This window comes from Semicossyphus pulcher, unplaced genomic scaffold (genome assembly GCF_022749685.1).
Source record: "Semicossyphus pulcher isolate SPU_LCO1_2020_fin unplaced genomic scaffold, fSemPul1.0.p SCAF_9, whole genome shotgun sequence".
NCBI classification, from domain to species: domain Eukaryota; kingdom Metazoa; phylum Chordata; class Actinopteri; order Labriformes; family Labridae; genus Semicossyphus; species Semicossyphus pulcher.
The window spans coordinates 12,184,358-12,198,876 of record NW_027211770.1 but is presented as its reverse complement, the minus strand read 5'-3'; the positions used below and the strand labels follow the sequence as shown (position 1 = coordinate 12,198,876).

General features: G+C 40.3%; 1 protein-coding gene across 3 annotated transcripts in view; it reads right to left on the bottom strand.

The window, feature by feature from the left end:
* The window catches only part of dnah5 (dynein, axonemal, heavy chain 5), a 106,651-nt gene that overhangs the window by 60,353 nt on the left and 31,779 nt on the right, over nt 1-14,519 (bottom strand). For all 3 annotated transcript variants that reach the window (XM_069655901.1, XM_069655902.1, XM_069655903.1), the window contains exons 39-51: nt 14,155-14,327; nt 11,108-11,178; nt 10,213-10,320; nt 9,885-10,072; nt 8,661-8,855; nt 7,602-7,736; nt 7,220-7,327; nt 6,590-6,743; nt 6,246-6,392; nt 4,322-4,563; nt 3,444-3,620; nt 2,080-2,284; nt 1,692-1,834 (exon numbers count right to left, since the gene is read on the bottom strand). In XM_069655901.1, the coding sequence (XP_069512002.1) occupies nt 1,692-1,834; nt 2,080-2,284; nt 3,444-3,620; nt 4,322-4,563; nt 6,246-6,392; nt 6,590-6,743; nt 7,220-7,327; nt 7,602-7,736; nt 8,661-8,855; nt 9,885-10,072; nt 10,213-10,320; nt 11,108-11,178; nt 14,155-14,327 (2,046 nt within the window). The remainder of the gene's footprint in view (nt 1-1,691; nt 1,835-2,079; nt 2,285-3,443; nt 3,621-4,321; nt 4,564-6,245; nt 6,393-6,589; nt 6,744-7,219; nt 7,328-7,601; nt 7,737-8,660; nt 8,856-9,884; nt 10,073-10,212; nt 10,321-11,107; nt 11,179-14,154; nt 14,328-14,519) is intronic.

Below are 14,519 nucleotides of genomic sequence, written 5' to 3'. Positions count from 1 at the left end.
CAGTTCATTTTTCTGTTAAGCTTGGGATTTAAGCGGTTGACAGAAACAGTTAGAGCCTGATCTTCAATTTTACTGAGCACCTTTTGAGCATTACCAACGATTGTTTTAATTACTGTGAAATAACACTCAAAAAGTAGATACAGCCAATCCGAACAATCAAATACGATAAGAAAGAGACAACTGTCAGCCTGCAACTGTTAGCTTAAAGCCCGTGAGTTTTTCATTAGTCATGAAACAGACTGAAAGTATCTCTGATGACTCTATATGACCGAAAAAAGCAAACCAGACCATCAGCAACAAGACTGATTATTTCTATATAGTTATTTTTAATGCCTCAGCTGGCGGGGGGTAGGTGTCAGACGAAGCGATTAACTGCACGCAGCCTTTGTTTACGTTTTTCAGGGCAACAATTTAAAATGAGTGACACATGTGACTGTTAAAGAAAGCAGGGTGAGACTTTTTGTTAAAAACCACCACTTTAGCATGTACAAGAATAAAACCAGCAAAGAGAAAAGAGGTACGGCTTTGTCCACAGGGGGCGCCAAAATCAACACAAACCAAAAGTTCCTCACAGGAGCTTTAAGACAGCTAAAAGTAGCACTATAATTCACTTCCTCAATATATTACTCAAAGATAAGTTATACCTGTAAATTATTGCACATGACAACATTTGTTAAAACAATATGTTTGCCTATTACAGTGGCTTGTGTTAAGCTACATGCTAACATCTCAGTCAGGACGATAAGAGCCGACGTATGCAATAGGACAATCTATAAATATGTAAGTCTTCAATCTAAGACCACAGTTTTGCTGTGGGAGTATTACATGTTATTACCTGAACAAAGTGTTGTTAATGGAAAAACGTGCTAACAGTTAAAATAGATGGAGCCAATTAAAAATACTGCTGCATAAGCTGCACGGGTTCTTTGTGTACAAACTATATTAGCTATTGATTTCATGGACCTTTATCACAGTTAAACATAATGGAATAATAATCTCTCAGATCAGTACATCTTGTTCTTGCTTCAGCTCAATCAGCCTCTAAACACAGCAAATAAAATGTTCCCATTAAAAGTAATGTAACAGAAGGAGCAACTGAAATGATTGAATGAAATCTGACCTGCACACAACCCACCTCTTTATAAACACACCGGCATACAGGAGCCGCACACTCTCCTCTCTTAGCATTATGAATCTGAATGACTCCTACACACATGCATAAACACCAACACACACACACAGGCTCCGTGATGAATGCCGTGTGGTGATGCATTTGATGAGCTTTTGAGTAGAGTATCGACCGCTGTATTTTAATCTGGTCTTTTAGTGGAGCCGTTCTGCATCCAGCCATGCTGCCATGTTATCGATCTGAAGTGTGCGCAAGTCTAGGTCTACTCAGCTGTATCGAGCAATAAATGAAGCATTATATAGTGAATGGAGAAGAGATTAAATGGCCGCTATCCTCTCTAAAACTCTTATCATAAGCCTTCAATAAGTTATAAGAGGGACGTGTGTGTACTTAATGTTCCTTTTGACACCTCCGTTTAAGGTCATCTTTTACTTGATACAGGAGGCATGGTTTCTGTCCATAAAAACACACGTCATATCAACACATCAAGTGACACGCTAATTTATAAATTCAGTGTACACTTTAGATATATCCTTCTTTTGTTTTCCTTCCAGCTCCTCACCTTTCCCTGCTTGGCGATGGTCTGAATTAGGAAATCGGTCCTCACGTTGTCCACATTGGGGACCAAGATGGAGCTGTACTCTGGGGTGATTTCAGATGGATAAACATACTCCTCGACTCTGGTGTTCCAGTGGACCCACTGACCTGGAAGAAGAAATAAATTGCATGCATTGAAGAAACAAACTGTGGTGTAGAGATTAGCACAAAATAAATTACAGTTCCACTTCCAAGTTGTCATATTTTCACACATCAGGGTACAATTTGATAAATGTACATCTGTTGCCCAAAGTGCAACATGAGGCTGAATGCTTCAGCTAGTTTAGGAACAGCTTTCATATTCCCTGGCATCTTATCTACAGGTGAACATCTGCTTATCACCGTATGCATACCATCTGCTGTGACGTGGTAGTCAAACATGGTGTCCTCACTGTCAGAGGGAATGTTCGGCAGGTTCAGACAGATACTGCTGTTCCCTCTGAGCCAGATCTCCATCTTTCTCCGGTCGTCCAGTTCAAGTAGTGCTCCAGTGCTCCACATCAGGGCAAATACATACAGCCGCTCCAAGTGCTCTCTGCATAACTCGCCACACTGCTCCTGTAGAGTAACACATCTTTTAGACCAATGACTTTATCAGAAAGAAACCAAATGAAAAAAGTGGTGAGCACTAGAAAAGTTTAATAAATATACGTGAGGTACATCACAGTTCTCACTTTTAACATTAAACATAACACTACTGGCTTAAGCCTACACAGCCTATAACACAGTGCATAAAGCAGCTATAGATGGACACAATCTGAACTGGTGAATACAGAGTTTAACAGACTGTTAAAAAATTAAGGGGAAAAACAATTGTATCATCTAAAAATAAAGCCAGTAAATAATTGGGTCCTGCTTTAACTAATCAAGCTTGCTGGTGGTGTAACTGCACATGACCTTAAAAAGAAGCTAGATAAAAGAAAAACAAATTAATTACAGCTAGTTTCACTAATTAGGCAATTTGGCATAATCGAGGCTTTTATGGCTTTGCTGGCGGGGTCAATTTTCATCTGAAATTATAAAAGAGGTGAAAATACAGTTATTTTTTATATCTGTGGGACTTAAAAATGAGTACTACTGAGCTATCATTGATTTGATGGATAACATATCTTGTACTTTATCTTATAAAGTCCATCCCTTTGCAGGCTATATACAGGGATGCAAACAGGTAAGGGGTAAAAAAAAGTTGCCAGTGTTTGGGGTGGACCACAAGATAATGTTCTTGTTTTATCAGGCTGTGTTAGAGAGCATCCTTAGGTACGTTAGGTCGGCGTGGTACGGTGGTCTGTCTGTTAAATCGAAATCTAGGCTGGCTCACCTGGTTCGGACTGCCATGAAGGTTGTTGGGAGGACTGAAAACCCCTCCCTGCAGTCAATATATGAGCAGTCTGTTCTCAGGCGAGCCCGACCATTCTGTCTGACCGGTCTCACATCCTTCACTCAGAATATGAGCTTTTACCATCCGGCAGACGTTACAGAGTCCCCAAATGAAAACTAAACCGTTTGAAAAATTTGTTTGTGCCCACGTCGATCAAAATTCTAAATGCTTCCTGAGGTTATACAGATTTAGGATTGTGCAATAGCATCATGGTGTATTCCTATATTTCTATTATTTTTTTTAATCTTTTTGTTTCGCATTAATAAACCTCTTCTAATACATACAATAAGTGCTGTCAACTGTGCCATAGTTGGGAATTCCAAACAGTTGTGACCTCACCTTTGGTGGTATGAGTCCCTGTAGCATGTTGATGCACTGCATGATGACAAAAGCCTCTAGCATGTCCATCTTGAACTCTAGTGACTGCGCACTGAAGCGGTAGAGCTCAGAGAAGGAAGAAGAGAAGAGTTCCCTCAGCACTTCAGCTTCCTGAGGGGAGCGTTTCATCAGCCAGGCCTGAGAACAACATCCACATCATGGAGTGAGAAAACACGGATTACAGTAGTTTTGAATAAGATTGCACCTATACAACGTCTTTCTAGTCTTCCAGTCACTCAAACCTGTGGGTCTGAAAGCACTTACAGGCAGTTAGTGATCAAAAGTACGCCAGGAATGAAAGGACCACATGACACATACATGATGTTAGGAATGTGCAATACAATGGCGAATGTGCTGCTAGACAAGCATTCATCCACAGACACCACAAACCCGTCAATTAAGCTGTTGGAAACATAGTGTTGTGAGTGTTCTGAGTGTTTTTGGCAGGTCAGTCCTGTCAGACTGTCGGTGGCTCTGATGGTCAGTTTTTTTTGTGACTGCTGAGCTGAAAAAAATGTGTCGAAGGAAATTCTGATTTTTATTGCTTTTTCCTTCAATTTTGATATGTTAGACAATGTTACATAAAAGGTAGTTAATGTAAATGTTGATTTGCGTCGATTATAAATGAGGTGAATCATCATTAAAACAGTAAATAAATGAATATGATGGATGTTACGTCACCCTTGGCCTGTCCTCAAGGCACCCCAGGGTGTAAAATGTCTGGTGCTAATGGTGTAATACATTACAGAACATACATGCTAAATTACAAAATAAAAGGTTCTCAATATTTATGCAGGGAAAGAAAAATAAATCAGTTTTTCATTGACATTTAGATTCACCTCCAGTATGGGGCTCCAGTTTAGTACAGAGGAGCTCATGAACACCATGCCGTTGCGTGAGACAGTGGCCGGAGAGGCGTTATCGATGTTATGTGGCTCAAAAACCACTTTACAGTTGGGAGCCATGGGTATACGGTCTCCATTGGCCAGCGTGAGAGTTCTGTTGTCGTCCAAAACAGAGTTCAGGTTCTCAATCCAGATGGCATCCACTGGTCCATCCAGGACTATCCAGATGTGCTCCCCTGGGAGAGAGAACAGTGCATGTGTTTGATTACATGGATATGAGCATTAAATGATGCATGACATTGTGTTCATCTATAATTTGCTGATTGGCAAGACAAGAAGAATCTAAACCTTCTTCTATTCTGAAGTAAGAAACTAACGACATAGCAATAAGTTACAGTATGATGGGAATAACAGAAAAACTAAGAAACCCAACACAGTCTACTTTAGCTTTCAGGAAAAATCAGTGTACATAAGAGTTAGAAATACAGTATTGATTATTAATGGTTGTGGTTCATGCTGCTTTGAGATGAGTACACGTGTTTGGTCTGATGCAGAGGTTTGACGTTACTCTGTGATCACCGGCCTAAATTACCTGGTCCTTAACCAAAGGACTGTCAGTGTGGACAGTCGAAATAATTAATTACTTATATGCCTGCTTTCATGTGCCACCAGACACACTTCTACATAGAAGTCATTAAAACAGATCAAACTTAGGATGCCGTTGACTCACACGGCGTGTACAGCCTATTTGCAAAAGGCATATTGCTTTCCCTTGTGGAATACTTCACCGTGGAGCTCTATCACGACTCCACATCTTGAATTTTTCTTTACAAGATCCTGTCTCCTCACAGCCACAAGCTGCTTAAGTAAACCGTATCAACAGCAAGCAGCTGCAGAAAGGCAATCATATAACCAGCTCAGATATGCATAACAGCATGAGAACATATACTGAATACATCAGATGCATATCTTGACTCATGAAAGCAAATACATGTGATGTATATTCATACATGCATACGGTTTTATTTTAATGAAGTGTGTAGGATTAGCACCGAGCAGAGAGATAAAACAGCTTTCGGTGCTGCTTTGAACTGTTGGATGTCCCAAGATATTAAGAGTTCTATAAAGTATCCCAGAGAAAAGAGAAAACCCTCGATTACCAAAAGTACTAATAAATAATTTAAAGAATTGTTTCTGACCTCAGCAGGCTTCCCTCAGAATTTTCCTCTCTTCCTCTTATGTTAACTTGTGCCTGGCCCAGATTAAAATATTTTGCTCCTATAGTGTGTGGAGAGTAACGATTACATCAAGCCCAGCACACACCAACAGAATCCATCCACCAACAACCAGAGTCCTGATTCTCAAAAAACTCTCGCGGTCAAACAAGACTTTAGAGTAAACAAACATTGCGCACGACGGGCAGGAAGAATTGTGGATGATAGTTTTTGGGACTTTTTACTGAAAATTCAGTGCTGCCACGGCGGCCTTCCGAGCAGATCGGGCGAAGTAAAACCACTCTTAACACACCTCACACCACAGGAACATGTGGCAAGATAATCTTTAGAACCATAGGTGTGTACCCCACTTTAGAAGAGAAAACGCTGTTTAGCAATGCTCCTTTATTTGTCGATTAGATATGTAACGACACCTGTGCTATGATTCCTATAGGCCACACTTGTAGTATATTAAAATACTCAAGCTTATCCCAAAACATGCCTAATAGATAACATCATCAGTATTCAGTTTTAGCCTATAAAATACATTTAATCAAAATGTCATTGTATTTACATGATTCAGAATAATCTCTCCGCAACAAAATGCTCATTCATTTTCCCTTTTATTTTGACTTATATAATATAATATAAGCTGAGCGCATCTTCAAATATGAAACCAGTGTTGAGTAAGAAACTTCCCTGACCCTTCTTTGCTCTCAGTGTTTTCCTCCAAAGTGTGGAGAAGATGCCATCAGTCCAGTCGTTTGTGGCCACATCCAGTCTTCCAAACATCTGGGGGGCTGTGATGGCTTTGGGGTTCATGCGCATCTCTTTGTGAGGCTGACCACACTCTGAGAAACACACACACACACACACACACACACACACACACACACACACACAGAAAACAACTTGAACAATGATTTGTAAGGTGTCACTTTAAGCCTAACGGGAGAAAAGATTCTTACTCAGTCTTTGCTTCTTTCAGACACAGATACACAAGCTTTTTTTCTGAACATGGTTCTCCAACACACGCACAAAATCCTACCTGTCATAGCTCTCATCAGTGTGTGTATACAAGTTGTCTTTCCAGCCCCACTGGGCCCCAGGGCCATCATGCCATGCCTGACCCTCTGCGTCTCAAACAGCTGGATGACCTTCAGCTTCCAGGGAGGGTGACTGATCAGACCTGCGTCCTCAACCTGAGGAAGAACAATAATAGTTGCACATCTGCTGTTCTACTACAGTAACCATACAAATGGGATTAGTACTCTGACATGATCTTGGTCAGAAGTACATACACGTTCCTAACATACATCACTGCAAGGGTGAAGGCACTTAATGGCCCAAAGACACACACCCAAAGAAATGCTCCTGTATCTCTTACTTTCAGTTTTCTCTGCCCTGTGTTTGTTACTTAGGTCAGGTCCTTGACAAATAGTAAACGGCACCATTTGTATCCCTTTGGCTGCAATCTCTTGGGGCATTTAAGAGGGACATGAAAGATACGGTGGTCTCACAGTTCATTAGTCTTCTGCCAGATTCATTTCTCGCCGTTCACTTTCTCTTCTGTCCTCCTTCACTCTCTCCCGCCATCCTTCTATCCCTCTGTTATTGTCTCTGCCACATCACTCTCCCTTACACACACACATAAATTCATCCCTCACTCCCTCCCTACCTGTCTGTCGATGGCAGCCTCTAGATCAGGGTAGCCGGCTTTATCTAGTTGGATGCCAGGGAAGAGGTCCTCAATCAAGCTCAGGAAGAGAGGCTCATCTTCATCGATCTAACAAACACAGACAAACAAACACATAAACACAATTTAGCAAAATCCCACAAACAGCTAAACATTCTTTATCTTAAATCTGTCTTTAAGACTCTTGCTTGTGTGTTGTAATTATAGATTATTTGAGATTTGTATTAATATGTTGAAGTGTTATTTATTAACAACATTTTCATGAAAATATCATAAGCATTAAATGATCTAATAGCAATTTCAGTTTAAATGTTAATATCATATTTTAGATGCTCTTCTGTGTTATATTCTGTTCACGACTGACCAGTTTGGATAAGTTCATGTCCCTGAGGACCCTCATAACGATGGTGGACTCTGTGTCACTGGGGTTGGCTCGCTTCGCTGCTCCCAGAGTTCGCAGCACTGACAGGATGTTCCGCAGGCCGAAGTCATAGTGAACCTGTGAGCAATAACAAACAGCTCTTAATATTCTGATTTTGCCTACAGTTTCAATCCTGTGTAACAAGTGTTTACAAGCGTATCAAATATATTTGACTGCAGATGAAATAATACTGCAGTTAGTCAGACTACAGTAGTCATATTAGTCAGAGATAGACCACAACACTGTGACGCATTAAGCTTTAGGCACAAATAATGACTAAGAAATCTTGGAGCTTTATTTATAAATATAATTTTTTACACACATTGCAATGGAGGGAAGGCTCTGTAGTCTGCACAAATAACACTAAGGCAATTATTTAATCATAATACAATTGCAATGTGTACATTATTGATTTATCCTCAGTAAAACCCATCTCTGTTGGATCTATAACTATTAACTTGTTTCATGTGTACCTGCATGGCAATGTCCTTTATTTCACATCATTATATGGCAGTGGAGCCCAATCCTGCTCCTGGAGAGCTACCTTCCTGCTTGTTTTAGGTTTCTCAGTACTCTAACACACCTGATTCGAATGTTTTGCTCATAATCAATCTCATGAGATGCTTCAGTTGATTGATAACAAGCAGATCAGTTAGAGTACGGAGAAACCTAAAGCATGCAGGAAGGTAGCTCTCCGAGAGCAGGATTGGGCACCACTGTTATATGGGAATGAGTCTGGGATTGCCTTAAGCTTAAGCTTTCCCCTCCTTTTCTCCATATTCAATAATATTGACATTCTTGCACCTTTACATTGTGTGGGCTGTGAACACCCAGTAATATAAATGAATTATATACTGAATATATGAAAAAAACAAGGGGATAAAAGTTATCAAGGCTAAAGTCTGATTTTGAAATACATGTTAAAGTCAATTGTACATATTTCTAAAGATGTTAAACAAGAAACACTTTTACATGTTGCACTCAGATCTAATTCTTTTTTACCTGTTTAGAGAGTTGCTCCTCACACAGCTTGTAAAGAGTAAAGAACTTGCGAGCCAGCTCCATGTTGTCTATAAACCCACAACTGGCCAGTTTTACCCGTATGATAATCTGACGGTCTGGGACCATCATGGCCACAGAGCGGAAGTTTATCTTCAGGTTCTCCGGAAGCTCCTGGCGACCTGCATAACCTGGGTTCTGGTTAAATGGGAAAAGGACAAGAGGAGTTTTAAATGGGGCAGAAATAGAACATTTAGATCGCAGATTATAGAGTTACGAAAACGAATGGACTCTAATGAACCACATTAGAGTCACAAAGTCAAACAGCAGGTTGAGCTACAGATGTACAGGAAAGCAGGTGTATGGCATTTGCACAATTTACAACATACAGTATGTGTGCAGCGGCAGTGCAGAGTGCCTTTGTATTTGCTCTTGATGGCTAAACACAAAATAAACTACTTGAAATCCTAAGTTAATACTGGAACATCATTAAAGTTGATAGAAAGCACTCTCCTGCAGCTAGTTTAATCCCTATGGACACAGCTCAGGCCCTCCTCTCTACAGAGCCTGCCTTTGATTAAAGTCTCTGTACATATGTGTAGACACACACACTCACAACCCACACACACAGGGTGAAAGGAAAAGACAGAAGGATCTCTGACCCCTCTCCCCATGTGGGAGAATTATTCCACTGTTTTCTGTTTAATGACTTGCCTTGGGATACCAACCATGCCAAGGAGATAAAGTGATCTAACTACTGTGTTAAGATTATGATAATGAACACTGGCTGATATTAATAAGAGCTAGACCCTCCTGTTTAATATCCTACAAACGGGCTTGTAAAATAAGACATGGTCTGGGTTGATTCTATTTAGCTACACTTATTAGATAATAAATCATATTATGTATTATGATTAACTGCATGTTTATTAATGCATTTTACTTATTGTTTAGGAATAAAATGCAACTTCTGACAGCTAAAACTAGGATATAGGATGTCTATCTTAACCATAGCTTTCTACAAGTGACAACCTCAGAGTGCAAAGAACTACAAACTAACTAATTATTATTCCCCTCAGTAGTATTTCGGCTTTCTTCAGTTTTAAAGAACGGTAAAAACAGTAGACCTTCTCACCAGTCAAAAAATAAATCAATATTAAATACTATATCAGTCTACATGAATATCAGTTTCTACATGCTAAAAAATGTCTCTGTTGTGTCACTGACCATGGTGAGGAAGATGCCAAACTCGGGGTTCATATCCACATTGTCTCCATCAGTGAAGACAAAGTTCTTGCGCCGTTCCTTCTTGCAGGTGAGAACTATTGCAATCTGCTGAGCTGCCACTGATAAAACCGGGAGGTCAATGCGGTTGAACTCATCAAAACAGCCCCAAGAACCGGACTGAGCCAGACCTGAAAAAACAGATACATGGAACTTCATGGTCTCTCTTTTTACGAATGAATTAAATGTACGACTCAAAAACCTCTATCCCTATTCTTTTGATGTTTCATTTGCAATAATATAAAGCAGCAGTTTGCTTTGTGACTCTTACCTTTGAAAATTCTTCCCAAGCCTCTGAAGTCCATCTGGTCAGAACAGTTGAAGACCACAACATACTTTCCCAGACAGCGGCCCATGTCCTTTGTGGTCTCAGTCTTTCCTAATCAAAAAAAGGCAGGTTTGTAACATTTAAAAAATCTACATATTTTATTTTGATAGAAAATCAAAAGTTCTCTATGCACGCTGCGTAGATAAATAAGAGATGTTTTTTTTTCTCTCCTCACCGATTTAGAATTTCACAACCCTTGAGCTTTACTTAAGGAACCCTTGCAGAGGTCTAGACACCCATTATAGGAATCACTGCTGTAATTTAACAAGGTAGCACAGATGGAGAGATGCAGTCAATGTAATTTTCCGCCACTATAGCATTGTGTTATGCCTGCAGTCCTACCTCAGTTAATTTAATATTTCATAGACACACTGGCTGTGTTCCAAATGCCATACTATACGAGCAGTACGTACTGATTTGGTCAAAATGTAGTATGCAGTATGCAAACAAAAGCAAAATGTGCAGTAAAACCAAAAATACCCGGATGTTGTACTGTTTCGGAAAAAATCTCCAGTATGCATGGACCAGTCTATCTCGCCTACTGTGTCCCACTATGCAAAGCGCTGGAACGTCACGACGGCAGTTGAAATGGCAGATGGCAGTAGAAGAGGGCACTATAGCTAAAGAAGCAGCTTTTTGCTCTTGGCGGACTATTGTTTACTTACAAACTTTCCAACACCAGACACTGGCGCCGCATACTGCATAATAAATTTGAACAGCTCTGTGCTAAATACTGCCTCCGAACGCAGTATGCAGTATGCAGTATGTAGAATGTGATATCCGATTTCGAACACAGCAATTGTTCCCCAAGTTTGTACTTTTGAAGCCTCTATCTTACCTGTTCCTGCAGGACCAGCTGGGGCTCCACCCATGCTCATACCGAGAGCCTGGGCTAGGGTGATGTAGCACCTAAACAAAGATAGACACAAAACAGTCTTCATTTCTGCTCTCATACAATTTTTCTCACAATGAAACTAATACAGTATGATCTCCTCAGGGAGGGTGGAGGTCACACATGGCTGGAAAACACAGCCCTGAAGCTGGTGATGACCCAGTGTCTTGCTCAAGGACACTGCAGCAGAGAGGATGATTGACACCAGGAATTGACTCCGGCCCTTTAGCTAAAAACTGCTCTCTCTTTTCACTGCATGGCTGGCCTCCACTCAAATTCATGGTTCAAGTGTGCATGCAACATATTCCTTGTCCTTTCATGAATATAGGATAAACCAGAGCCCTGTTATTGAAAAGAATCTCTTTATGTGAATATTTTCTTATTATCGTCCCCTTTGCTTCCGTGTGGACTCAGTTCCACCTTTAATCATTTTCAAACCTCATGCAGTCGAAAAAGGATGAAGGTCAGAGAATGTAAGAGAGTAGGAGTAAAGACAGTGAGTGATAGAAAGGCGAGCACATGGGGACTGAAGAGAAGGATCCAGACGCTGTTTCAGGCAGGGAAAGTAGGCGGTGAGAATATCAGGGCTGTCTTGGCGCCTTAGGCCATAAGGACAGCGTGCCACTTCTTTGGAGAGCTGCTGTCTGATGTCTGCTGGTCGCTCCCTCCCTGCTGCTGTCTCTTCTAATCTCCCTCCTCTTGTCTCTTTTTTTATCTTCTCTTCTCTTCTCTTTCTCTCTCTGTTGTTGTCTGACACTGGCTGTTGCTGGACCTTTGCCTCCCTGCCTCAGTCTTATTCTCTGTCAGTCATATTTTACAGAGGTAATGACCATCCTGCCTACTTCTCTCTGGCCTCTCTGTAAGGGACTGGGAGAAACTGTTTATATGCACTTAAACATCACAAAGCAAAAACAGTTACTGCCATGTATCTAGAGCAGTTGCGTAAACACCTTCTTGTTACCACTTACTTTTCTTCTAATCTATAGAATATCTTTATGCTAGTGCTGTCTTCAAATGACAAAGGTTATATTACTAACTCTGTCATTGAGGTGCTGTACATGCAGTAACAAGGTAGTAGAAGAATTGTTGACTTAGTTACAAGCTAAGGTCACAAGGTTTTCAGTGACTGTAATTATTTCCAGGTTGTGAAGCACTTTTGACTGTTTCTAATGGAGGTAAAAGGCAAAAGTAAAATCAAGTTTCTGATCCGCGGTTTAATTGCTGCCAAATTAAGAGAAAATAATGAAAGCAATAATTTTGGACAGTCTCTCCTCTGAGGCATTGGTGATGGAGAATTTAACTGGAGAACTGAAGCACTGCCAACTTTTACACCTCCTCTCAACCAACCAATCACTATGTACTGTCTGTCTATTCGATCCTATTCTTCTACTCGTATCCATAGCCATAATGAGCCAATTCTTCTTTATGTTGCCATTAGTTTTTCAATATGCCTGTATCCACCAATAAAACTAACTCTTGAAATAACTAATTCAGTCAGTAAATTCTTCTTATTTGATTGTACTTGATCTACAAACCACTCACAATCAGGGTTTACTTTAGCCGGTATCACATGCAGTTGTCCGAAAATAAAGATACCAACGGCCAAAATGTCTGGTAATAAATAAATAAACAATTAAATAGTAAATAATCTGATATTAAATAGGCTATTGTTCTAATTAATGTTAATTAATGACGTGTTGCCAAGAGAACTTTAATATAATCTGCGGACAACGGCACAGTGCGACCCATCATTTGCATCTCGGTATTCGGCCAGATGCAGTGCCGATGATGACAGCACGCGTGGCTATGGCGGGTTTAAATTCACACACGGCCTGTAAACCTATGATCTGGAATTCCAGGGAAATCTACTCTATTGGGCAAAGCTGGCAAAGATTGCCAGCACAATTCACAATTATATTTTATGTGCTTCTACACATGGAGTCACTTCCATAGTGCCCAGTCCTCAATATGGCCACATTAGTGGCAGCATCATTGTAATGAAGGCAAACTGAATGCTTTTATTGCTATTGATGATATATATTTTTTAATAATCTGATTTGTATCTATTAATATAACCAGCAGGGGGTGGGTAGGGGGAGGGGTGGTTGTTTGGATTGTTATGTTATATACTTTAAAATTAAATAAATTGAAATTGAAAATGCAATAAAAAAAAAACTTGGAAAGAAAACTGCCCTGAGAAGCCGGAGAGGTGAATAACAAGTAGCAAGTTGTCCCAATGGGTTGGATGGCTTCAATTTAGCAAAAGCAGAGGAGCAGTGCTGTTCAATGAAGCCCCCCCGCAAACTGACCAAAACAGCATTTATTTTTTCTTATTTTTAGACCTATATTGACTTCTTTATGTAGCTTATTTTAAAGTTATTTTATTTAACGTTTATGAAATGCAAAGACACACATTTAGGATGATGTCTAATGTATTAATTCCTGTTGAATGAATTAACTACGCATATATGGCTATTCAAAGCATATGTCCGATAATTTTTCTACTTTGCCGGAATTCTGGAATATTAACAGCCAATCATAAATGACCTAGAGCTTCCACTCCATCAGTCCTTTACCCAAGTTCCTTCTGGACGCAGAAACAGACCAATGTTAAGAGAGGCTCAATTTAGAGAGAGCTTTGTTCGAGCAGCCATTCGACCTTTAAATAAATAACCTCCTCATTGGAGGAAATCCAATCTCTGTTGGGCAACTAAAACCTAAACCTTGTCCTCATCATAGGATGGTGAAAGAAGCTGTTAGACTATCTAAAAAAACTTAGTTTGAAGCATAATGAAGCCCTTAGTTGAAACTAAACTATGACAACATATACACACTCTTTGACAGTGTTTAGGACTGTTAAAATGTGGAATATATGTTTGTGTATTATTTGACGGCACATACAACTAAAGGTACATGCTTTTCTTTCTCCTGGCTGTATGAGAGTCCATATCTGTTTATATTTGTGTGTTTATGTGTCTGTGACGGCCCTCTACCTGTCAGTCAATGGCGTAATGACGAGCCTCTCAGTGCAGCCCAAGAATTCATTCTGGTAGACAAAGCCCACATCCGTGATGTTGATGATCATCTTGTCTGAGTCCTCATTGAAGTAGAAACGACACTGCTTCAGCCACTCAAAGTCGTTGGGGCTTTTGACATGGAGCCGGCACTGGAGGGAGAAAGGGTGAGAATGAGGGCAAGTAGGAAAGACAAAGAGAGGAGAATAGAAGAGCAGCAGAGAGAGGAGAGGCAGGGAGAGAGAAAAGGAGCAAGATAAAAGGAGAGAGGGATGATGGTGAGTGAGGAATAGGAAATCGAAGGGCACCATTTATGAGGTGAGACATAAAAGCAGGAAGAGAGA